Genomic DNA, 24,624 nt, shown 5'->3' on the forward strand with positions numbered 1-24,624 from the left:
CGCAAGCACGCTGCTTGCCGCGCATACAGTACATGAGCTCAGGCGTGGAACGCCAGTGCTTCGCATCCCCTACGCTCGCACGTACAGAAGGGAAACCGATCTGGTCCGCCTTCGCTTTGCGCACGCGCCTTTTGAGGCCGCAGCGCGAGTAGGTAGCAGAGCGTTTCCCGCCAGGCCAGGGGGCGTGACGCCACGCGCAGCTTGATGACGCCATTTCGGCGCCGTAGAGCCGAATGGCAGCCACAGTTCAGGAGATGAACGACACTATGGACTCCACAGGTGAGTGGCGCGAGTCGCGCGCAAGGTGGTCCCGCGTCCTGGCAGCCTCGCCGAACTTCCGCCAAAGCTGTCTCGGTTCCTCCGCGCGCCCCGGCCGGGCCGGCGGGGGATCCTAGGGTCCGGGATGCGCCCTCATGCCACATTTCCGCGCAGTTCACACATCCCGTCCCTGTGGGTGCTCGGTTAGCGTTCGTTGAACGATTTGGGAGGGAGGAGAGCTTCGAGTTAAAGTTGAGCCTTGGACTCAACAAACTGTGTAGGAAGAAGAGCTGGGTGTGGGTCCCAGCCCTAGCCTTCCTCCCAGTGTGGCTCCATTTTTTCGAGCCTCAGTTTTCTCATCTGTGGTAGCTTAGAGCAGCTAGAGGGAGTCCTTGGCAGTAACGTGATTTGCTTGGCATGATCTGCAACTGAGGGCTGATGCTCCCAGAAAGAAACCCCAAAGTCCGAGGCAGCTCTTGAAGAAAGTGGTTGATGAAGTGGTGGGATGAAGCAAACGCTTGGTGCAGTGCAGAAAGGCGGCATGGGCGGAGCTGCCCATGCAGGGCCAGAGAACAGTGTGTAGGAGACACTTCCCACCCATGGGAAGACCCCTAGTTTGGCGCCACTGACCTCACTCCTTCAGGCCCTGCCTATGCAAGCTTCCTCTGAGCAAGGAGATGGTTTCACCTCATCTCTAAAGCTCTGCCCTTTGCAATTTAGGATTTTATGCTGCTTTGGTCCTTTTGGAGGAGTTCTCTTAATCACTTGGTTCAAGACTGAGGCATTTGATTTGCTTTAAGCCTTCCTTAAAACTGAAACTGATAACTAGTTAAAGAGTGGAGCCCCTGCTGGTGAGACTCAGTGGATTGAAGGCTGACCTGCGAACTGGAGGGTCGCCCATTCCATTCCAGTCAGGGCACATGCCTGGGTTGCAGGCCAGGCCCCCAGCTGGGGGCACGCAAGAGGCAACCGGCGGACACGTGACGGTGTTTCTCTCCCTGTCTTTCTCCCTCTCTTCCCATCTCCCTAAAAATAAATAGTCTTTTTTAAAAAAGAGTTGAGAAAAACCTTGGAGGTGTTTGTATTGCCAAGTGGCACGTAGGCACATCTGTCAACCCCTCAACTGCCTATGCAGCCTCCTTGTACCCAGCCACTCTCCACCCACATTAAGCTGTGAGTTGCCACCTCAGTGCCAGGGGCAGAGCTGTGCCAGGAAAGCCATCAGTTAGTCCTTCATTTGGACGAGGCATGCTTCCTCTCTCCTTGGTCCAAGTTTGGATATTTTCGTTTTCTGGCCTGGGTGGGCAGAGAAGTAGGGATCTAGAGAGCTACTCCCAATTTCCTGATGGCTTGGCCAAAGACTCCCTTGGCAGAGCTTGTTCATCTCCTCCCTTCTCATAGAGCACAGGTAATGTAGAGGAGATTTATCCACCTGTCTCTGTGAAATATTTGTGGGGAGGTCTGTGTATTTGGATGTTGGTTCTGCCATTTACCAGCTGGGTGAGGGCAAGTGGCTTGCCCTCTCTCTGCCTCTATTTCCTCATCTGTACTGACCTTATAGGGTTGTTGTGAGGATGTATTTTCTTGCTTAATGAATTTAGCAGCTTAAAACTTCACCCATTTATTATCTCACAGTTTTATAAGCAGGCTTGGGGTTCTCGGCTTAGGGTCCCACAAGGCTGAAATCAAAGTGTTAGCTGGTTTTGCTCTTATCTGGATGCTCTGGAGAAGAATATGCTTCCAGACTTGTTCAGGTTGCTGTCAGAATCTAGTTCCTTGGAGCTGTAGAACTAAGGTCCCTGTTTCCTTGCTGGCTGTCAACCAAAACTGCTCTGTATTTTATGGTCTACCAACTTGACCCTTAAATTGTATCTGCAAAGTCCCTTCACAGCAATACCTAGGTAAATGTTTGGTTGAATAACCAGGGATCGGCACTTGGAAGGCTACCTTTAGAATTCTGCCAACCGCCAAGAATTAAATGAGAGAAGTACATGGAGAGCCCTTAGAACCAGACCTGCTACATAGCAAGCATTATACAAGCGTTAGCACATGTTTCCAAGGATTCACCACCACAGACTCGGCTTTGAAGCCGGCCACTGTGGACTGCCTGAGAACAGCACACCTATAACACACGGGGTGTGGCGGTGTAGTGTGTGTTGAGTTATACAAGTGTTCTCCTGGGCACTGTGAAACGGTACAGCATTCTGTTATTTGGCAGATGTTGAGATTTCATCTTTGCGTTCCTACAGTGGTTTCCTAAGACGGCCGTTTCCAGCTCTCTGCAGGAGCCTGCAATGGCCTTCCCTCACCTGCAACAGCCCAGCTTCCTGCTGGTAAGTCCCAGCTGCCTTTGTGAGTCAGTGTAATGACAGTCCCGAGCTGAGGGACTTGAGAGTTCTTCCCGTGGTTGTTTGGGGGGCATGTGATGGAAATAACACTGGCCTCGGGGTTGAAACCCTTCGGCTAACTCTGCCTCCACAGGACATTGGGTTTCCTCAACCACTGAGCCCTGATTTTCTCAGCTACAAAGCGAGTTGATTCAAATGCCATTTCTCCCTGTTTCCCAGGGTATGAGGAGGAGCATCGACTCAACAGGATGTACATTTGAATTTTTATGTCTTGTAAATTCTTACACAAAAGTGTAACAATTATAACTGTCATTAGTGAAACACGGAGGGACACAGCTATGCTGAGGGCAGCCGGGACTGCACTGTGAACATTAAACATGGTGCTGAGAAGCTAAGCATGAGGTAAACGTCAGTGGTGAGAGTTTCAAGGTTCACATCCCAGAAGGTACTCTACATAAACATTTCTTTGGAAGGACGTTCTTTCTCGGTGAACTCTGCGGGGCCAACAGATCCAACCCGTGGCCTCAGCAGCCCAGGTCTTCAGCTCTGACTCAGGCCCCCTGGACTCCACCCTTGTTTGGAGGTGGACAAGGCCTTAGACATCCTTGGGCAAAGCCTTCGTCATGGCAGCTCAGGCATTTCCCCTTGGTTTTCATTTGTGCAGAGCCTTCTTCTCTTTGTGTGGTCAGGATACATACACCCCGTGGCCTCAGGTAGATTTCCTTAGTTCTTTTCCCCAATGCTTTGTGCTCTTTCCACTGCCTTCACGATTAGTATCAGCAGTTGGCTATGGTTTTCAACCCGCCTGTTTCTTAAGGTTATGAAGGTTCAGCAGGTTCATTATCTACAGATTAAAGGGTATTTTGGTTAAGGGCTTAAATGGCAACAAAGGACACCCGCATTTCATTGGGCATTCTTACTGATGATCACAGTGGTGCAAACCACGAGTGGGCCGTCATATAGGGAGTTCCCAGTTCATGCAGACGCGCTTGGTGAACACTCTGTGGTCTGCGAGGAAAACCCTACTCCAAAGGGGCCTCTCCTGGATGTGGGGCTGACACCCTGCTGAGGATCAGGCGGAAGTCAGTTTTATTTTGATAATGTGCAGTTCTTTGAGGTAACTGGGGATGCCTAACAGAGGGTGCTGGGGAGCAAGCCTGACAGTTACTGGTCTAGAGAGCACGGGACCTCAGCCTCTCTGCTGGTAACATCTGTGGATAACATGCATGACCTAGTGTACAAGGTGCTGGGGAATCAGGTCAGTGGTGTGTATCTCACTCCAGCCTGTCACTTGGATTTCTGTTTTGACTCGAGCCAGAATATCATCAAAAGCTGCAAAGCGAATATGCTCATGATTTTTTTGGTTTCTTCTCCTAGGCTAGCCTGAAAGCTGACTCTATAAATAAGCCCTTTGCACAGCGGTGCCAAGACTTGGTTAAAGTCATTGAGGATTTTCCAGCAAAGGTACAGCTCTGCTAGCATCTCCTTGGGGCGTGTCTCATGGCATGTCTCTTATTCTCCTTGAAAAATATTCTTACAGGCCCTGGTTCCTACCTCTGAGCACTGCCCTGCACAGAGGCCTGGCCCGGCACTCTGACTGTTGCATTTGTGGACACATTTAAATGTGTGAACATGTAGCCCAAGGGTTTTCGACCATGAATGCTTCTGTCCCACATGGGATGCTTGGCAATGTCCAGGGACATTTTTAGTTGTCACACAGGGGTGGTGCTAATGGCATTGAGTGGGAGAGGCCAGGCATGCTGGTAAAGCATTCCATAATGCACAGGACAGCCCCCACAACAAAGTATTCAGCCTAAAATGTCAGCAGTACCAAAGTTGATAAACCCTGTTGTAAATACTGAAAATATGTACGTATTTACATCACACCCAGAACTGTCCAGTAGCAAATGAGGTGAATTCAAGCAGCTGGCCTGGACAAGGACTTACTACTGAATGACAATCAGTCTCAGTTTGAGAAAGAATGTTTCTGCCATTTTTAGTGAAGTTCTCTTCAGCTTAGAAGGTTTTGACATTTTTAAGAAACTTTCTAAAGCGGCTGACTGGTTCGACGGGCCCAGGTGTAAAGCAGTACTGCTTGGCTTCTCATAACCACAGCGAAAGGATCCAGAGCTGCTGCTCCTGTTGGCCCTGCTGTGCCAGGCCTCCTGCGGGCGCCGGGCTGCTGCTGTGGGCCTTTGAACCAGGGAGTGACATCCCCAGAGGCCAGGTCCGGCTGGGGAAGTGGGCGTCACGTGATACAGGGCTGGAGCTGGCAGTAGCCCAGCAGTGCGCACCGGTCCTCAGCAAGCCTTCCCAAAGCCTAACTTGCACTGTGTTTCAGGAGCTGCACGCCATCTTCCCGTGGTTGGTAGAGAGCGTTTTCGGCAGCCTGGATGGTATTCTTGTCGGCTGGAACCTGCGCTGCTTACAGGGACGTGTGAACCCTGTAGAGTACAGCATTGCCATGGAATTTCTAGACCCTGGGTAGGTAGGTGTGTCACCTGAGGAACTGGATGTGTCCTCTGGTGATTCCCCCCAACCCCCAACTTTGTTTTTAAGATTTCATTTACTTATTTTTAGGAAGAGGGGAAGGGAGGGAGAAAGAGGGAGAGAAACATCAATATGTGGTTGCCTCTCATGCACCCCCAACTGGGGGCCTGGCCTGCAACCCAGGCTTGTGGCCTGACTGGGAATCAAACCGACAACCCTTCGGTTCACAGGCCAGTGCTCAATCCACTGAGCCACACCAGCCAGGGTGGCGATTCCATTTTTAAATCACTGTATTTTTCAAAGTTAAGAAACAAATCAAATCAAGATGGTTTGCCGTTCATTTGCCCTGTTTTTGTTGGTTTGATTTCATGTTCAGTGGCCCAATGATGAAGTTGGTTTACAAACTTCAAGCTGAAGACTATAAGTTTGATTTTCCTGTTTCTTACCTACCCGTAAGTAAACCGTGGAGGTGAGAGCTCTGCTTAGGGCAGAGAGTCTTAAACAGTGGCTGTAGGGCTGGTGGGTGGGCAGGGCAGGGGCTCACAGGGGCTGCGACAGTGGGCAGGAGAATGCCATGGTGTCCATTCAGGGCCAAGGAGGCATCACAAATTGGAACTTTAGCAGTTACTTTTTTTTTTTTAAGATCATTCCAAACTGCCAGTGGGGAAGTCACCATGCTGTTTGGTTTGCTCCTGGCCTAATGATAGGCAGAGCCATGTGACTGGTTACAAAGGGTGACTCAGTGGGTATGAGGAGCGGAGGAGATGGGATTCATTGAGTGGCTGGGCTCAGAAATGGGCACAGCTACTGCCCTTGCTGCTTGTGGGTCTTTATGAGGATGATGTGAAAGATTCTAAGTGAAGGCTCTTTTGTTCAGATGCTATGCAGAGGATAGTGCTATTCCCACAGGCAGGGCCCGTGTGCGGGCCTCCTCCTCAGCAGCTTTCCCAAAGGGCCGTGCCACATGTGGGGCCCTGAGCTGGAGCCTGCCTGTGAGCCTCCCTCCCTCTCCGCAGGGCCCAGTGAAGGCGTCCATCCAGGAGCGCGTGCTCCCTGATAGCCCTCTGTACCACAATAAGGTCCAGTTCCCCCCAACCGGGGGCCTCGGCCTGAACCTGGCCCTCAGTATCCTTTGCTGGCCCCATGGGTGGGGAGGCCGGGTGGCCAGCACATTGCGGGAGCTGGGGTGGGGAGGGTGTGGAACGCTACGCAACAGCCCTGCCGTTTGCCCCCTGATGCTGCCTTCAGATCCGTTCGAGTATTACATGTTCTTTTTCGCTTTGAGCCTCATCACTCAAAAGGTACAGAAGGGATTGCTGTCCAGAGTTTGCTTTACTAAAGACCCCTGTGAAGGGTGGGGGCCGTGGCCCCGGGCTTTTGTTTTCACACAGCAGGGGGAGCTTGGGGTTTGCCTGGGAGCCAGCTGCCAGCCTTTCTTTGCCTGGATTTCCCTTTCTACCTCATTTCTCTGGGTCCTCTTCCCCTTCCTCCTCCAGCCTTTGTCCTTCTGGCCATCCTCACTTAGGGCACCAGACAGGTGGGCAGACTTGACAGGTGACATGTGGTGACCTCGGCCCTGCGAATGGCGGTCAGGGGGCTTCCCGCAGGAGATGCTCACTGGGTGGCTGGACGTTGGGGCAGGGTAGAGGGTTTGCATGCGCAGTAGGACTGAGGATTTAGTCAGGCTGTCTTTGGTGGGAGCTTTCCTCCTATCTCATGTCCATGTCCCTCGCCCCACCCCCACCCCCCAGTGCTCATGAACTAGCCTCAGGGACGCAGCCCACCTCCCAGGGCTCCCTTGTGATTATGGGGTCAGCAGCCTGGGGCGGTGCCCAGAGCCACAGGCTAACGTGAGTTTTGTTTTCCAGCCACTCCCCGGAGCCCTTCATGTCCGTACTTCAGACTGTGCCTATTTCATCCTGGTGGACAGGTACCTATCATGGTTCCTGCCCACAGAAGGCAGCGTGCTCCCCCCGCTCTCCTCCAGCCCAGGGGGGCCCAGTCCTTCACCGGCTCCCAGGTAAGGCTCTCTGGCTACCCTTGGCCAGTGCCTCAGGTGGCCCATGCCTGCCACTAGCTATTAAGGCCTGGTCAGTAGGCATTGCTCATGGGGCAGTGGTGCCACTTTGTCCAGGGCTCCCTGGTTTTTCTTATGCCTGAGATTCCCCAATGCCAGCTGCCATAGCACAGACTAGAGGGCTGGGTGAGAAGGGTGTCTATGTTTTGGTTTTCAGTGGCCATTCCTGAAGTGGTCAGGTCCTGCGACTGCAGGGCTCTGCTATGGGAACGGGCTATGTTCTGCCTCCAAGCCCTACTCTGAGGTGGTGAGCAGGGCGGTAGGGGACCTGAAGCTGCAAGCTGATTGATGGCGCTGGGCTGATAGTTCTGGAGAGAAGGAGCTTGTAGGCAGCCACGGAAGGGTTGACCTGTGGACGAATAAGACCACAGTCGTGCATCACTTATGACGGAGATACATTCTGAGGAATGTGTCATTAGGTGATTTCATCGTTGTGCAAACATCATAGAGTGCACTTAAGCCTAGATGGTATAACCAACTGCACACTTAGGCTCTATGTACAGTCTACTGCTCCTAGGCTACAAACCTGTCCAACACATTACTGTACTCAATACTGTAGGCAGTGTAGCATGATAGTATTTGTGTGTCTAAAAAGAAAAGGGGCCTTGGCTGGGTAGTTAGGGTGGTTAGAGCATCGTCCTGATTTGCCAAGGTTGCGGGTTCCATCCCCGGTCAGGGCACATACAAGAATCAACCAGGGAATGCATCAATAAGTGAAATAACAAAGTGATGTTTCTCTTTCTCTGTCCTTCCTCTCTCAAAATCAATAAGTAAAATAACTCAAAAACTAAACATAGAAAAGTAAAAATATGGCATAAAAAGTGGTGCACCTGCGTAGGGCACTTATCCTGCTTGGGGCTCGCAGGACTGGAAGTTGCTCTGAGTGAGCCAGTGAGTAGGGAGTGAATGTGAAGGCTCAGGACATTACTGACCACTGCTGTAGGCTTTACAAACACTGTATACTTAGGCGACACTAAGTTAATTTTTTAAAATAGCGTAAAAAAAAAGAAAAGAAAAGATAAAAAAAATTGTATAGTGTTGCACTAAGACATCTCTGCACAATAAAAATTTTTCAAATCCATTATAATCTGAATGAGGCTGCTGTCATATATGTGCTCTGTTGTTTGTTTCTTTTTTTTAACGCTTCACAAATTTGTGAGCCACCCTTGCACAAGGGCCATGCTGATGTTCTCTGTATCGTTCCAACTATAGCGTATGTGCTGCCTGAGGAGCATTGTGCTTTGTTGTTGACCAAAACGTTATGTGATACATGACTGTAGTAGGAATCTATGAGCTCCAGACCCAGGTCTTGCCTGCGCCAGATGTCCGGGGTGGAGAGCCTTTTACGCCAGTCCAAGCAGACTGGACTGTGCAGAAGGAGTGCGTGCAGCCAGCCTCAGCCCGAAGGTGAACGGGGGCCTTTGAGCCGACTATCCTCAGGAGAGCTGCCACCTGCGTTCCTCTGACCCTCCTCCACCTCAGGGGCCAGCTCCTTCCCTGGGAAGCTGCAGGCAGGCTCTTTCCTGCACGTGCTGGCCTACCCCGCGTCTGGCACATGCCATACCCCAAGCTCACACGTATGGACACATGCCTCCAAGGAAAGGGTGGGGCAGGGCTTGGGGTGGGCCAGGTTCACACCCTCTGAAAGGTAGACTGCAGCTGCCAGGTGGTTTTCTGGCCCTCATTTTGTTTCCTCATTTTTACATATTTTAGACTTACAAAGTAGTTGCTATGCATAACATCAAGAGCTACTGTAGACCCTGCACCCAGATCTCTGAATTGTTTTTATCCTCTACCTGTATGTGTTTTTCCTGGGCCCTTTAAGTAAGTTATAGACATGATACCCATTACCTCTTGATATCTCGGAGCATATTTCCTAATAGCGCGTTCACTCTCCTTCATAACCACAGCACTTCTATCCAAATCAGGGAGTAAGCATTGGTTCAAGGCCACCATCTATCCCTCAGGCCCCACTCAGGTTTCCCTAGCTCCCCCCCAACAGCTGTTACCTGGCCAGGATTCAGCGCAGGGTCACTTACTGAACATAGTTGTTCTCTAGTCCCTTCCGTCTGGAACTGAATCTCAGTCTTTCCCAACCTTGACACCTTTGAAGCGTGAAGTCAAGGGGTGTGTGGAATGCCCTTGACCTGGGCTTTCAGGTATTTTCTCATGATTAGGCTCAGGTTGGGTGTTGTTTGGTAGGAGCACTACAGCAGTGACCCATGGTGTCCCTGTGTGCTATTATTGGCAACATTAGCTTGATCACTGGGCTGAGGTGTTGGCCGTGTTGTCCTGCTATAAAGTTAAATAAGTACTTTGTGCCTAAATTAACAAGGGGAATTTAATGGGAAGGTATATAAGACTATATAGTTATCACTAGTGTTAGCATCCCTTGATGATCCTTGGCCAAATCAGTTATTACTAGGATGGTTGACAAATTAAGATTCTTTAACTTTCACCACTTCTGTGTTTATTAGTGGGCACTCTCTTCTTCCTTTTAGTTACCCGTATATATCAGCATGGACTGGGGAATCGTATGATTCAGTAGGTTGTAGTTATTACCGTGGTTGTTGATTTTGATGTCGGTGGGAGCCCCTAACAGAGGCCTGTTTCTGTGTCTCCCTCAGGACACCAGCCATGCCTTTCGCTTCCTATGGTCTCCACCACACCAGTCTCCTGAAGCGACACATCTCTCATCAGACATCTGTGAACGCAGACCCTGCCTCTCATGAGATCTGGAGGTCAGAAACTCTACTCCAGGTGAGAACCCAGGCGGCTCTTCTCTGCTTTCATTTCAAAATAAACTGTTCAGCCACCTTCCACCCTGTGGGGCAGAGGCCTGGAGACCTCTGTGGCATATAGAAAACAGACGGTAAGAAACTTACCTTCAGATGGCTCCTGGTTAATGTGGGCTCTGGGCTCTGCTGGCCCATGAAAATGGCAGGTGATCAAAGCACGGGCTTATAGGACAAAGCTGGAGGAGTCTTTCCTGGACTGAAATGCTAGTGCTTTTTTAAAGAACCTTTTTCTAAATTACAGTAAAATACACATAACATAAAATTTACCACCTTTAATCATTTTAAAGTGTCTAGTGTAGTGGTGTACAGAAAGTGTCCAGCCATGTAATGTGAAAAATAGAGACATTTACTGAAGAAGATATAAGATAGAAGAAATATTGTACATAGGACAATGATGCCTCAGTCCCGTTCAAAGTAGGCACCCTGGGACCTCACACAGTTCTCCCAGCGTCTCTTCCACTTTTCAAAACACTCTGCAAAATTCTTTATTGGAATCGCCATCAGCTGCCCCATTGTATTTTCCTGAGTCTCATTAATGGTCTGAAATCTCTTCCCTTTCAAAGGTGATTTAGTTTTGGGAAAAGCCAAAAGTTGCAGGGTGGCAAATCAGGGCTACAGGGGGGCTGATTCACCTGGGTGATTTGATGTTTCACCAAAAATCTCTGCATGAGACATGATACATGAGTGGGCCCACTGTCGTGATGAAGCTGCCAGTTACCAGTTGCCCACGGTTGCGGCCGTTTTCATTATATTGCATCCCTTAACTGACGAAGAACGTTGAGGTAGCACTCCTTATTAAGTGTTTGGCCTGGAGGGGCATACTCATGATGGGCAACACCTTCTCAATCAAAAAGCACAGTTAACATGGTCTCGATCCTGCTGTGACTTTGCCATGCCATCTTCGGGCGTGAAGAACCAGGTGACTTCCGTTGGGACAACTGGGCCTTCTTTTCAGATCATAGTCATAGACCCACAGTTCAACTCTGGTTATGACCTTGAGGAAATCTGGTTCATTGGTAGTAGTTTGAATCAAGGCGTTAGCAACTGCAACACGATGTTTCTTCTGCTCTGGGAGCAGAAGCCGTGGAATGAATTTTGCCACATCACATTTCATGCCAAGCAAGATCCTATGTCAAAATCTCAGACACAGTAGTATTTGGAATCCCCAAATCAGCTTCTAGTTCTCGCACTGTGAGCAGCTGGGCTTTGTTGATTGCAGCCCGTACACGTTCAACATTCTCATGCGTTCTGCTTGTAGCAGGCCTTCCAGAACGTGGACCACTTTCAATAGATTGTCAGCCATCTTTGAAGTGTTTGTGCCACACTTCTGTCTGTGCTGCACTCATTGCATCATCCCCCCAAAATCTTCTGAATCATCCAAATAGTTTTGCAGAGTAATGTTCAAGCTTAATGCAAAATTTAATGCCAATTCATTGCTCTACTTTCTCAGTCACTTTGAATGTGACGGCCACACAATACCCATGCTCACTCAATGTTGTCTACCGCCCCCACTGACAAGTACAATGAAGTCGTCATTATTCATGCATGTGCATTCCAGTCCACTCTTCTGGGCCTGACAGGGTACATGGATGTCGCGCAAACCATTCTTGTTATGTTAACAGTGGCTGGATGTTCCTGGACAGGCCTCGTTTTACATTATTATTATTGGTCTAGAACTTCTCTTATCTTGTAAAACTGAAACTACCCATTAAACAATAATTCCTCAGTTCTCCCTCCCTCCAATTCTTTCTCCCCCCAGCCCCTGACAGTCACCGTGCTACTTTATTTCTATCCATTTAACCTACTCTTGGTACCTATATACGTGGAACCATATGGTATTTTTCTTTATATGACCGACTGAACATAGTGAGTCTTCAACATTCATCCATATTGTAGCATGTGTCAGAATATTTTTAAGGCTTAAGAATATTCCATTGTATATAAATATCACATTTTCTTTATCCATTCATGTGTCCATGGACACTTGATTTGCTTCCACCTCTTGGCTATTTTGAACAATGCTGCTATGAACATGGATGCGCAAATATCCCTTTAGGACCCTGCTTTTAATTCATCTGAGTATATACCTAGAAGTGGAATTGCAGGACTATGTGGTATTTCTTTTAATTTTTTGAGGAACGGCCATACTGTTTTCCACAGTGGCTGCATCATTTACATTCCACCAGCTGTGCACAAGGGTTCCAGTTATTCCACATCCTCTCCAATGCCCATTACTTTCTGTTTTTTTATTATGAAAACAAACAGTGGGTATGAGGTGGTATCTCGTTGTGATTTTGATTTGTGTTGCCCTAATTATTAGTGGTATTGAGCATCTTTTCATGTCCAATTGGCTGTTTTTCTATCTTGGGAGAAATGTCTACTTAAGTCCTTTGCCCATTTTTGAATTGAGTTGCTTATTTTTTTGTTGTTCAGTTTTAGGTATTCTCTATATGTTCTGGCCATTAATCCCTTATCAGATACATGAATTACAACTATTTTCCCCCATTCTGTGGGTTGCTATTTTACTCTGTCAGTAATATCTTTTGATTCACAAAAGGTTTTCATTTTCATGAAGTCCAATTTGTCTGCTTTTCCTTTATGTCTGTGCTTTTGAACGTGTCTAAGAAATCATTGCCGAATTCAATGTCATGAAGGTTTCTCCCCATGCTTCTAAGAATTTTATAATTTTACCTCTTACATTTAGGTCTTAGATCCATTTTGAATTATTTTTTATTCATGGTGTTAAGGTAGGGTCCAAGTTCATTCATTTGCATGTGGGTATTCTGTTTTTTCAGCAGCATTTGTTGAAAAGACTGTCCTTTCCCCCATTGGTCTTAACACTTGTTAATTCATTTGACCACCTGATGCTCTTTTGCAGGTTTTTGTTGAAATGTGGCTTCATCATTATTCCTTGGAGATGTATCAGAAAATGCAGTCCCCTCATGCCAAGGTATGTTACCGCAGCTTTTTTCCCACCTCCTGCTCTGGTCCTGGTGTGCCTGGTCAACCTGCTACCCCTTGTCCTTGATGTCAGTTAGTTTTCAAGGGCTGGATGGTGGGAACAAACCTACCACCGCCCCTCACTGAGACGCTGAACAGCAGGTGCATTTTGTGTCGTGGTGGGCTTGCACCCTGAGGGCCTGTCCTGGGGTCCTTCGAGCTACTTCCAGAGCCCACTTTCTGGCAGCAGAAACAGATGAGGCAGTGGTGCTCGTGCTCTGGGGGCAGGGGAGCCGCTGATGCTTCTGGGAGTCACATCTGGGTCCCCCTCTTACCATCACAGCGCCTCTTACTTTCCTGCTGAGGGGACGCCCAACAGACCCCCACTACCCTGGTTTTACGCCTCCTGCAGAGCATCTGCAGGCTTTGTGGTGGGTGGGGTCTGACGCCCTCCTGCATGCGGCCTGTCTCCTCCTCCTCCTTGCCTTCCCCCCCTGCTTTCCTGGGTGGCATACTTGTGTACAGTGGTGTGGAGGTGGCCAAGACCCTGGTACCCTCCTGGGGTTGCTGCCCCGGGGCCCATAGCCTACTGACACGTTGGGACAGAACAGTTCTGTTTGGTTAGTAAGATGGGCACTTGGGCTCATGCTCTGTGAGACCGCAGTGCGTGGCTTTTCAGACTTTGCTTTTGTTACTACCATACAAAACCCTCACACGCTTCCTTAAGAATTAAGGATGTGTGGTTTTTTCACAATGGAAACTGGCAGTCTGTAACTTTCACTCTGTGATTCTGGGGAGAAGTGGTGTTTCTGTTCCTGCCGCAGAGTCTCAGCAACCAGCTCTGGCCCCAGTGCTCCGCCGTGTGGAGGGTTGGGGTGCAAGCCTCCCACCACTGCTCTTTTAAAGTGCGGGTGCCCCAAACCTCATTCCTTAGTGTTGCACAGGAGGAGGAGGAGAACAGGGGGCTCCATCCTGGGCCGGGCCTCTCATGTCGCCAAGCTCTTGCACTGCCCCTCCTGCTTCCAGAGCGGACTCCGCATGTTCCTGGCTTCCTTGTGGGATCCTGGGAGGCTTGCTTACCCTGTGCATGTGGCTTGGTCTTGCAGAGGCAGAGGCCACATCACTGCATTGCCTCCCTGGTCTGCTCATTCTGTCTTCTGAGCCAGCGAAAACACACCCGCTTTAATTTTTAGCAGATGTATGAGGCAGAAAGGCCTTTCTGGGCTGCCTGTCACCTGTGAGGATTCTGAGCCCACATGGGGAAGGGGCAGCCGCCTGTTCCTGCAGGGACAGCGGGGGCCTTCCCCTTCTCCCCACACTTGCTTCCTCTTGGCCAGACCACAGGGTGGGTGAGAGCTGTTCAGAATGGCTGGCAATGGGAGTGGGGCAGGGGTGGGGGATCATTCCCACCAGGCACTTAGAGAGGTTCACCCCTTCGCCTCCTATTGAGGCCAAAAAACAAAACCTGAAAAAACTGAGTGTGTCAGGAGCCAGGAAAGACTGTCGTGGAGGTCTGCTTCATCTGAGGCCTTTTATCGTTTATCCTAGCCCACACTGCACTGCACCGTACGGAAATCCTTGCGAGTCCCGGTTTTAGGGGAGCAGGGAGCATAGCTCGTGGAAGTCCCGCAGTGTGTCCGTGGCTGGGCCGGGTGCAGAGTGCATACTCGCTCTACTCCGCCCAGACTCTTCTAGAAGGGCTGTCAGGATGGCTGCAGCCCTACAGGCTGGTGCGGGGCTGCCCTGTGTCCCCACAGGCCAGGACAGGGATCCTGCAGGAAAACTGTGCCCTGATTCCTCACTGAGAGCTGCAGCTGAGCCCAAGGTCTGGCCCGGAGGAAGGCTTCGAATGGCCAACACCTCGTTGCTGTGCTCCTTCCCACCCCTGCTCCGCGTGTCTGGCTGTGCCTGTCTCCTTGGAGTCCGGCACACTCGTTCTGACTTCTGCTGTGTGAAGCATGCTGCTCAGGTGGGAGGCACGGCCCCTGCAGGGCAGGATGTGTGTTGGGACTGCCTGTGGACTGTGCGTGGCTAATGGAGGGCTGCTTCAGCGGGGAGGTAGGGCAGAAGGTCGTCGGTGGGGCCAGACAGCATGCCAGCTCGGCTGTCATCCCCAGTGTCCTGGACTCACGGTTCCAGCTGCCTCTGGGTGTGTGTGACCATGGCCAGATTCTCGCCATCGGGACTGATGAAAGCCACTATATGTCTGGAGGGTGGGGGTCCTGGTGAGGTAGAGGCTGGTCTTCCCAGAATTAGAACCGAGGGTGTTTGCACCTCCTTGAACCATTTCCAAAATGTTCAGCGTGGAGGGCGTTCAGCGAGGCCTGGTGGGCTGAGCCTGTGCTCACCTCTGCTGCCTTTGGGAACCAGCCCCCATCAGGACAGAACACTGACTGGATCTTAGACACATAGGAATTGTGCTGGTGGTAAATCTCTCCTCGGGGACAGCCCAGGGAAGTCCAGTCAATTACATGTTTTTGTTTTTTCGGCAGAGAGGCCTCCATCTAGACTAAAAAAGTTGCTGTCCTGAGCCTCGGGCCTTCAGGGCCTTGGTTGTTGGCAGTGTGTCCCAGCAAGGCACCCGGGCTCCTAGTGGGCGACAGCGTGCATGTACAGTGCCACCAGGGCCAGGGGAGAGTGGGACCCAGGAAGGAAAGTGAGTCAGGCTGACTTCAGGGAGCCGGAGGGGCCTTCAGGCCCCAGTGACATGGAGGCCTTCAGGCCTCCCAGAGATCTAGTGGGTCTGTCTGTCCATCCCTCTGCTTGGCAGTTGCCACTGGGAGGGGCTCAGTCTGGGTCGCTGGGCCTGAGGTTGCTGGGCCATGAGTATTAGGGTTGTCACTGACGTGCTTTTGTTTTTGTTTTTTTCTCCTTACTTCTGGGCTCTCACTTTTTCTTTCCTTCCCCCTCTCCCTGTTCCCTCCCCTTCTCCCACCCTGTCTGGCTTGTGTTTTGTTGTCTCAGCTGGAGGTTCTGCACTACCGACTCAGTGTCTCCAGCGCCCTTCACAGCCCTGCCCAGCCCAGCCTCCGGGCCCTGCACGCCTACCAAGTACTGGCTGCTCTTGATCTGTTCCGCTTCACCCCTGCCCTGTGGTGTAAGCCACAGAGCTCATGTTAGTGCAGTGGTAAAGCGGGGACTTGGCTGGGGGCCTGCTGGGGGTGATCCAGAGACCCGTTCCACACAGAGCAAGGCCTGGGCCGGCCTCCAGGTTTGCAGACTGGCCAGGGTTTGGGACGTGCAGCCATGTGGCAGGGAGTGAGGCACGTGATCCTGCCAGCTCTGGGGTCATCAGGTCTGTGTGGCCAAGCCTCGAGGAAGCTGAGGTGTCACAAGTTCTCGGGTGTGGTGGGGGCTCCAGGCCTGGCCCTGATTCAAGGGAGTGAAACATTTCTGCCTTTGCAGTAGCCTGACTCCCTCCAGTGCAAGCCAGGTACCAGGAGGTGACTGAGCACACAGAAACCCAGGGGCTGTGGCCGGTGCCGTTCTGCTGACCTGAGCCTGTGTGTGAGGCGGAGGGGCAGGAAAGTTGGGCCTTGGCCCGCTCGCCTGGAGATGCTGTCAGTCCCTGACAAGTAGACCCGAACTTCTCTAAGCCCAGTCTCTTGCGGCTCATGGAGCCCTCCCCAGGTGGACAGGAGTGAGCTGTGACCTCATAGAGATTGCGGTCTTTGTAGGCAGAAATGAACATTATGACGGATTTGAGGTCAGCAAAGTCAAGTTCAGCCCTGCAGGGTGTTTTCAGAACTGACAGAGTCTCGTAGTTCACTGGCTTATGAGATGAGGCTGGAAGTTGGGCAGACACGGCCGAATGGTGTATTTGGAGCCTTGCTCACAGCCAGGGGCCTGTCCATTTCACACAATATTGAATTTGAACTCAAGGTGGAAAATCTTGTTTTGCTGGGATGGGATAGTCAGCGCACAGCACATATCATGGCTTCTGCTCAGAAGCAGCAGCAGCAGCTGCAGTGAGAAGGGAAGAGAATGTTCCAGAAGGTTTAGCATGGGTCAGCTGGGCACAGAAGTGGATGCCACTCCAGCCTCTGTTGGGAAGCTCTCACTTGGCTAAGAGCAGGGCCCCTGCAGAAACGTTTGGCTGCATTCACTCCACAGCAGGAGGGCCGAGAGGCCCAGAATTGGGCTTTGGAAAAGTGTCCTTAAAAGGTGGAAGCAGCCACCTGCAGCTGTAGCCAGCCTGTGGGGCTTTGGCTCGGGAGGGTGTGGAGTTAGAAGAAAAGAAGAGTGACCTGACAAGCCTAGTAGGAAGATAGCTGAGGGGGTGACGGTGTGATTGCTGGGGGCCTGTGGCAGGGAGCCTGGCTCTCCAGGAATACCAGGAAGGATGGGTAGAGATGGAGCAGGGGGTCCCAGTTCCCCTGTCCATGGCCATGGAAGAGCAGGCTCTCAGCAGGGAGTTATAGCCTGACATTGATGTCCCTCTAACATTTTTAAATCCTCACTGAGGATATGTTTATTGATTTTAGAGAGACAAAGAAACATCGATTGGCTGCCTCCCATATGCACCTCAACCGGGGATTGAACCCACAACCTAGGTATGTGCTCTGACCGGGAGTGGAACCTGCAACCCTTTGGTGTATGGGGCAGTGCTCCAACTAACTGAGCCACCCGGCCAGGGCCTAATCTTTTATTATTGTTAAAGCAGCCCATGTATTTTTTTTTTTTTTTTCAGAACAATGCAAATCCATTGCATAAAGACTTAAAAATGCAGACAAGCAGAAAAAAATTACCTTCTGGTCCATAGTACCATCCCTAGATGTAGGGACCTGTAGGGCATGTCACCTGGGCCTGTGGCGGCATTTCCATGACAGGGAGAGCCATGTGGACAGTGCTGTAGGCAGAGCCCAGCATGCTGGCTTCCTCAGCCCATGAGGGGTCTGTGTCACGGGTGTGCCAGGAGATATGGCCTGTACCAGCCTCAGCACTATGCTGGGCTGGGATGAGGCTGCCGAGACTTCTTCCAACAAGTTTGTTGAGGCCCTGGAGGGCTGGGGGTGAGTGTGGGGAGAGGAGCATGTCAGTCTGGACAGCCAGAGTGGGGTGGGAGTGGGGGCAGTGGGTTCTGCCTTCCCATGTGCCTCCTGCCACTCAGGGGTCCCCACCCTGCACTCCATCCCTGGACAGCTGGCAAACAGGCGTTCCTCTTGGGTCTGGCTCTCAAAGATCCTATGAGGACTCCGAATCAAAAGTTCAGCCCGCAGGATTGCAGGGGTTCTTGTCTGTGGGGTTGTGCTGGCTCCAGGTTCATTAGCAGCAGAGGGAGGGCTGTGTCCAGAAGGCGAGCAGGAAGAGGAACTGGGGAGTGGGTCACCTGGGCCACAGCGGCTCGTTGCACATACCTGGGAGGCAGGGGAACACCCTGAGTCCAGATCCCAGCTGGGATGCTGGCCTGCCCGCCCCCCACTCCTCATCCTCTGGCTGATCAGGAGGTGAGGACACTTGATGACCTGGATGGACAGCAAAGACAACTCGTCCACAGAGGGTTCAAAAAAGGGTTTAAAGTGTGCAGGGAAGCACTTGGCCAACTGTTTTAGCAGCTGTCCCAGGGCACACTGCGCAGGCTTTACCATTCTTAGCCAGTTTCAAACCCTGCGGTGCTGGGGTCATCAGTGGGTGGCGACCTGGGTGGGACCTCAGGTGGTCCCACTTCCAGCCTGGCCTGCACATCCTGCAGGGAGAGCGGAGAGATGGGCCCTGGTGGGATGTGGTCAGACCTGTGGCTTCTAGTTCAGAAAGCCCTGGATTCTGACACTACGCACCTCTCAACCTTAGGAGTCATTCACGCCCACCGAGGAGCACGTGCTGGTGGTGCGCCTGCTCATCAAGCATCTGCACGCCTTTTCCAATAGCCTGAAGCCCGAGCAGGTCTCTCCCTCCGCCCACTCGCATGCTACCAGCCCCCTGGAGGAATTTAAACGGTGGGTATGGGGCTGTGTGCGGGGCTGCTGTGCTTTGCCTCCTGACTCTGTGTCTTCCACACACATGTGAGGCCTGTGCAGGGTGGGCCAGGTGGGCGATCACCATGTCCCCTCCTGGCTCTGTCTCCTCACCCCCACCCTGGCCCCAGAGGTGGGTGGGGGCATCCGGCCGCTTCTCTGGCTTCCATGGCTTTTCCCTCCAGGCCAACCCTCTGGTGGAAAGAGCCACCAGGCTAGTGAGGGAAGAGCCCTGTCTTGGTCCCTCTTGTCTCTTCCTTCCAAGTGGCAGGCAGAAAAGCCAGTGGGGCTGGGAGGGCCTTCACAGCAGGGTGGATCAGTTGCCACAGGAGGCTGAGTTCTGTGCTCTCCCTCCCCCTCCTAGGGCAGGGAGAGGGCTGGGGCGATGAGCTAAGCTGAGAAGTACAGGAGTCACACTGTACGGCCACATGCGTGCTGTGTGTCCTTGGGGCATTCCCTAACCTCTCTGACCTGTGGTTTCTTCCTTGGAAGAATGGAGCTAAAAATAGGAAGTCTCACCCCCAGGAGTGCTGAGTGGCCCTAAAGATGGGAGCCACTGGGCTCACCTGTGAGGTGACTCACTTCCTCTCCTGTAGGGCTGCCATCCCGAGGTTTGTCCAGCAGAAGCTCTACCTTTTCCTGCAGCACTGCTTCGGCCACTGGCCCCTGGATGCGTCATTCAGAGCTGTGAGTGTCGGTCTTGTCAGGCCTCACTTGGCCCCAATTCTGAAGGGATACTGAGAGGGTTAAACATCTGAGGAGTGCACTGAGTCCCTCCAGTGCCCACTTAGGAGAGCACAGGAAGAAGCCAGAACCTGGTGGCACCCCTGCCCACCCCAGCAGAGCAAAGCCCCACAGCTAGAAACACGCTTCTGCTCCCATGAGCTGCCTCCTGGGCCAAATGGCCAGATTTTTGGGTCCCCACAGCCCACTTGTGTACACACGTGTCTCACCAGGTCCTGGAGATGTGGCTGAGCTACCTGCAGCCCTGGAGGTACGCGCCTGACAAGCAGTCTCAGAGCAGTGACGGCCAGGCCCGATGTGTGTCAGAAAGATGGTGAGCCTGACACCCTGTCCTCCCCCAGGGATGCTGCTTCAGGGGCCTTGGGGCTTTTCTCCACGGTCCTGCAGAGTGGGAGCGCAGGCTGCCCCTGTCTGACTCTCTCTGTCTTGTCCGGGCCCTGGGATAGGTTTCCTATGGAAATAGCAGGTCACCCGCTTCCCCTCTGTCCCCTTACCATGATTGTCACACTCAGATGTATGTCCACGTTCATCCCCAAACCTTCCTCATGAGCTCTTATAACAGCCACTGCACCTCCCCGACATCCCCCAGCTGGCCCCAGGCTTCTGTCAGCACCTCTGGTTGCCGCCTCCTGTGCGTCCCTCTGCAGTCCTGGCCAGCCTTCACCATGGTGTCCTTGGTCCTCTCAGAAAGGACCTCATTCTGGGGAGGATCCTTTGTCCTCAGGGACCTAGCTCTCACCGGTCTCTGTCCTGCCTCCTCTCCTGCCACCCTCAGACCCCCTCAACCTCCATTCTGTGAGGTCATGGCTGGGGAGAGGGGACAAGGACCCTGCCCCCTGTGGGAGGTCTGATCCCTGACTAGCTTCCCGGTCCCCAGGACACCCTTTGTGCAGGAGAACCTGCTGATGTACACCAAGCTCTTTGTCGGCTTCCTGAGCCGTGCACTGCGCACCGACCTGGTCAGCCCCAAGAACGCACTTATGGTGTTTCGAGTGGCCAAAGTCTTTGCCCAGCCCAACCTGGCTGAGATGATCCAGAAAGGTAAGCCCTTAGCCAGTGGGAAGCAGCACTTAGAGAGGGACTCACAGACCCTGAATGTGCCTCGCAGGCTTGTAGGGGGCCTGGCAAGGGGTGGTGTGGGGAATCCTGGTGCCCAGCGTCAGGGTGAAGGCCTGAACCTGGCTGAACCCTGTCTTCCCCATGCTCAGCACGCAGGGCTAGAGTCTCCGGCATGCCTGGCAGGAGGGGAAGGTCTCTGAGCTGTCTTGCTGGTGACTCATGGCTGTCTCGGTCCCTGTCCTGCTTTCATCTCAGCTTTGTTGGGCATTAGCTTCTTGTGCTACCTCTTGGCAAGTGTCGGCCTTCCTGATGAGACCAGCAGGGGCTCTGGGAGCATCAGGACCTGCGTCTCCTCGCTGCATGGTCACTGCTATTCAGAAACCTCAGGAGACACTTAGGGAGCTTGCCAGTGGCGACCGGATATCTTGTGTCCTTGGAAGCCAAAGCCAGACCTGTGTCCTGCCTTACAGGTGAGCAGCTGTTCCTGGAGCCGGAGCTTGTCATCCCCCATCGCCAGCATCGGCTCTTCATGGCCCCCACATTCACTGGCAGCCTCCTCTCATCTTGGCCGCCGGCCATCACCGACACCTCCTTCAAGGTGAAAAGCCACGTCTACAGCCTGGAGGGCCAGGACTGCAAGTACACCCCGATGTTTGGGCCAGAGGTCCGGACACTGGTGAGTGAGTCTAGGTTCTGCCAGCCACAGGACCGTCCTGAACCTCTGGGACTGTGAACCAGGAAGGGTGCCGCATTTGGGGAAACAGGAGGAAGATTAGGTGTTGAGTACACACTGTTACTCCCCCCTCCCCTTTTTTGTTCAATGAAGTCTAGTTTTTTTCTGATAATAGAAGCAGTGTTTGTTGGAAATTTCCCACATTTATAATCTGCATCTTAGTTTTTCAAACTCTTCATTACATGGAAGGCACCCCTCCTGGCTTCAGCAGGCTCCCCCAGATGGTCTGCTGGTCTTTTGGTGGCTGGGTGTCATAAGGCAGCCCCACCAGAGCTGGCTGACCTCCCGTCTGCCCTGTAGGTCTTGCGCCTGGCTCAGCTCATCACGCAGGCCAAGCAGACAGCCAAGTCCATCTCTGACCAGTGCGGGGAGAGCACAGCTGGTCGCCCCTTTCTTTCATGGCTGGGCTTCTGCCTCTCGGACCCAAATAGCTCCTACCCAGCCAACGACCTGGACGACATGGGGCAGGACAGTGTCCGCAAGACAGACGAGTACCTGGAAAAGGCCCTGGAGTACCTGTGCCAGATGTTCCGAGTATGAGCCATAGGGCTATCCCCTCCCCGGATTTTGCCCTGTGGCTGTCATCCCCCTGCTCAGCCAGGACCAGCCATAGACCAGGACCCAACATGGGTTCTGCCATACAGGCTCCTGGGCTTATATGGGAGATGCAGGCCTGTGCCTACAATGTTATGTCTGGGTCCCATCATTGTCACTGTTAAGAGGCCCAGTGGGTTGAAAACCAGTTTCTTCCCTTCACCTGGAAACTGAAAGCAGGTAGTTTCTCTCTGACAGCTCAGTGAGGCCCAACTTGCTCAGCTCACACTCGCCTTGGGAACGACTCAGGATGAGAATGGAAAGAAGCAGCTCCCAGACTGCATCGTGGGTGAGGACGGACTCATCCTCACACCCCTGGGTCGGTACCAGGTAAGGCCCATGTCCCAGAGGGGCCTGGCTTTCCGGGGTGTTCCAGGCAGCACAGCTGGCGGTCCTGCTAGCTTGTCCCCATTCCCCGTAAGCAGAGATGACTCTGCTGAATTGCTTGCAAATATCTGTTTCCTGGACCACTCCTGTGGTCCAGGTTTAACCTGGGGCTCTCCTCTCCTGCTGCTTCTAGATCATCAATGGGCTGCGAAAGTTTGACATCGAGTACCAGGGCGACTCGGAGCTACAGCCCATCCGGAGCTATGAGATTGCCAGCCTGGTCCGCTTGCTCTTCCGGCTATCCTCCACCATCAACCACAGGGTGAGTGTGGGCGGGATGGCCACATCCTTGCCTCAATGTCCCTTCTGTCCTAGAGCCATGGGGAGAGGCTGGGAGGAAAGTGTGGCCCCTGCCTGCTGCCCACTCCCCTGTGCCTGTCTGTGCTCCAGTTTGCAGGCCAGATGGCAGCCCTGTGTTCCCGGGCGGACTTCCTCGGCAGCTTCTGTAGATACCACCTCATGGAGCCTGGGCTGGCTAATAGGCACCTGCTGAGCCCCGTGGGGCAGGGGCACTCAGCCAGCCGTGCCCGAGGCCCCAGGCTAAGCCTGCGCTTCCTGGGCAGCTACCGGACGCTGCTGTCACTGCTGCTAGCCTTCTTTGTGGCCTCTCTGTTCTGCATTGGGCCCCTGCCCTGTGCCCTGTTCCTCGTGCTGGGCTATTTCCTCTATGCCACGGCCATGACACTACTGACGGAGCAGGGCAGGCTGCACCAGCTCTGACACAAGCCAGCCACTGTTCCCACACATGGCCCTTCCTGTGTACCTGAGAAGCCACCTCCGAACTTGAGTCCGGTCATCTTCACACTTCCAGGGGGCATTTTCCTGTGGCCTCAGATCATCTGGAAGAGAGCCTGGAAGAGGAGGGCACATAGTCCAGCTTAGCCAGGAAGGGAACAGTGTCCCTGAGCTGCACAGAATGGGAAGAGTCCAGGGCCCAGCCGCTGGGCTTTCCTCCTACCCTCAGTTGGGGGCCCTGCAGTGAGATGGCTTTTGAGGCTTTTCTCTTTTTTAACTGTGTCAGGAATTAGCCATATGAAGCTAAGGAGTCAGTGCTTTCCTGGGAGGGCCCTTGAGGTGGGCGGTGTGACATGAGTCTCCTCTCCCCAGGGGACCCCAGACAGCAGCTCAGCCTCTGGCTCCAGAGAAGAATCAAAGACCCTGAGAAAATTAAATGATGGTTCTTTGATTCCTAATTTTAAAACTATATTTTGCCACCACACTTGGCAAAGCAAGGCTCGGTCTGTGTCCTAGTGATTGAAAGTCGGGGCCTGACAGTTCAGCTTTTGAGGAGAAAAGATTCTTTAGGAGCACAAGTGCTCGGTGGGACAGAGCTTCACCCCTGGTTCCCTTCAGGCCCCCAAGTCAGCAAGCAGGGCACTCAGTGGTGGCTCACGTCACCACCTTGTCCTATAGGAGCCTCATCCCCTGCAGGCATAGGGGATACGACAGGACCACCAGCTTCATCCTGCCAGCTTCTGGTCTACAACCAAAGATGATCAAAAGCATTGTTTGTACCTTCAATAAAATGAAGAGCAAAAAGATAGGACTTTTTGATACCACTTAAATCAAATTATATAATTACATGTTCACTGTCAAAAATTCCTGTGTGGGCTTACACACCTGTCATTGTATAGGTGACACACCAGGCAGAACAACTGAACAGTGATTTAAACCAAGCCATTTCTTTTGGTGTGTGTGTGTGGTTCCACATTTTCAAACGAACAGTTGGGCTTTGTATTTCGATGTAAACTCTATAAAGTACTGGCATTTGGTGGCTTGTGACCAAAAAATCCAACCAAGCTTGTAACTGAAGAAATCCATTCTTAACCCTGAGTCTTGTGGTGCCTGGGCTCAGCCTGCTGGCTATCCTGTCATCCTTCACCCAGGGGTCAGGGGACTAACTTAAAGCAGCATCAGACAGGCAGGTGTAGACAGTGGTTGTGATGGAGGGTGGATGCAGGCCCAGAGGGCTTTAACCAGCACATCCCCCAAGGTGGGTCTAAGCTGTGAGGATTTTGCCTTTATTCCAGGGTGATCCTGGAACATGTTTTGCACTTCCTGTGGCCTCTGGAAGCTCAGAGGGTCACATGTGCAGTTGGGAACCATTAAAACACAACAAGCGGACAAAATTAAATGTTAAGGCCTACTGTAAAGTTAATTTAAGTCAGAGGATTCCTGTTAAGTGACAACGCACTTACCAGGGCAGAAAAGGGGACCTAGGCTCCGCCCCTGCCCACATGCC

The 24,624-nt window shown here is 52.4% G+C and overlaps 1 protein-coding gene and 1 non-coding gene across 4 annotated transcripts; one reads left to right on the forward strand and one right to left on the reverse strand.

The window, feature by feature from the left end:
• The first annotated feature begins 216 nt into the window (after positions 1 to 216).
• On the forward strand, positions 217 to 23,923 carry SMPD4 (sphingomyelin phosphodiesterase 4). 3 transcript variants are annotated; one of them, XM_090290744.1, is made up of 20 exons: positions 217 to 279; positions 2,508 to 2,591; positions 3,984 to 4,070; positions 4,948 to 5,090; positions 5,473 to 5,548; positions 6,113 to 6,221; positions 6,345 to 6,397; positions 6,965 to 7,116; positions 9,801 to 9,933; positions 12,850 to 12,921; positions 15,876 to 15,962; positions 18,702 to 18,847; positions 19,462 to 19,552; positions 19,822 to 19,922; positions 20,487 to 20,650; positions 21,139 to 21,344; positions 21,702 to 21,935; positions 22,194 to 22,325; positions 22,516 to 22,644; positions 22,773 to 23,923. In XM_090290744.1, exons 2-20 carry the CDS (start codon positions 2,553 to 2,555, stop codon positions 23,100 to 23,102), a joined length of 2,484 nt encoding a protein of 827 aa, XP_090146870.1. In that variant the 5' UTR covers positions 217 to 279; positions 2,508 to 2,552; the 3' UTR covers positions 23,103 to 23,923. The 3 variants fall into 3 exon arrangements, with proteins under 3 accessions (XP_090146870.1, XP_090146871.1, XP_090146872.1); XM_090290745.1 differs by having other exon boundaries at positions 21,139 to 21,266; XM_090290746.1 differs by lacking the exon at positions 15,876 to 15,962.
• LOC149997172 (U6 spliceosomal RNA) lies at positions 8,303 to 8,408 on the reverse strand. The gene has a single exon (XR_016507275.1). It is a non-coding gene; the product is annotated as a U6 spliceosomal RNA (small nuclear RNA).
• Positions 23,924 to 24,624: the final 701 nt, after the last annotated feature.

The sequence above is a fragment of the Furipterus horrens genome, unplaced genomic scaffold (genome assembly GCF_987537825.1).
Source record: "Furipterus horrens unplaced genomic scaffold, mFurHor1.1.pri manual_scaffold_11, whole genome shotgun sequence".
Taxonomy (NCBI): domain Eukaryota; kingdom Metazoa; phylum Chordata; class Mammalia; order Chiroptera; family Furipteridae; genus Furipterus; species Furipterus horrens.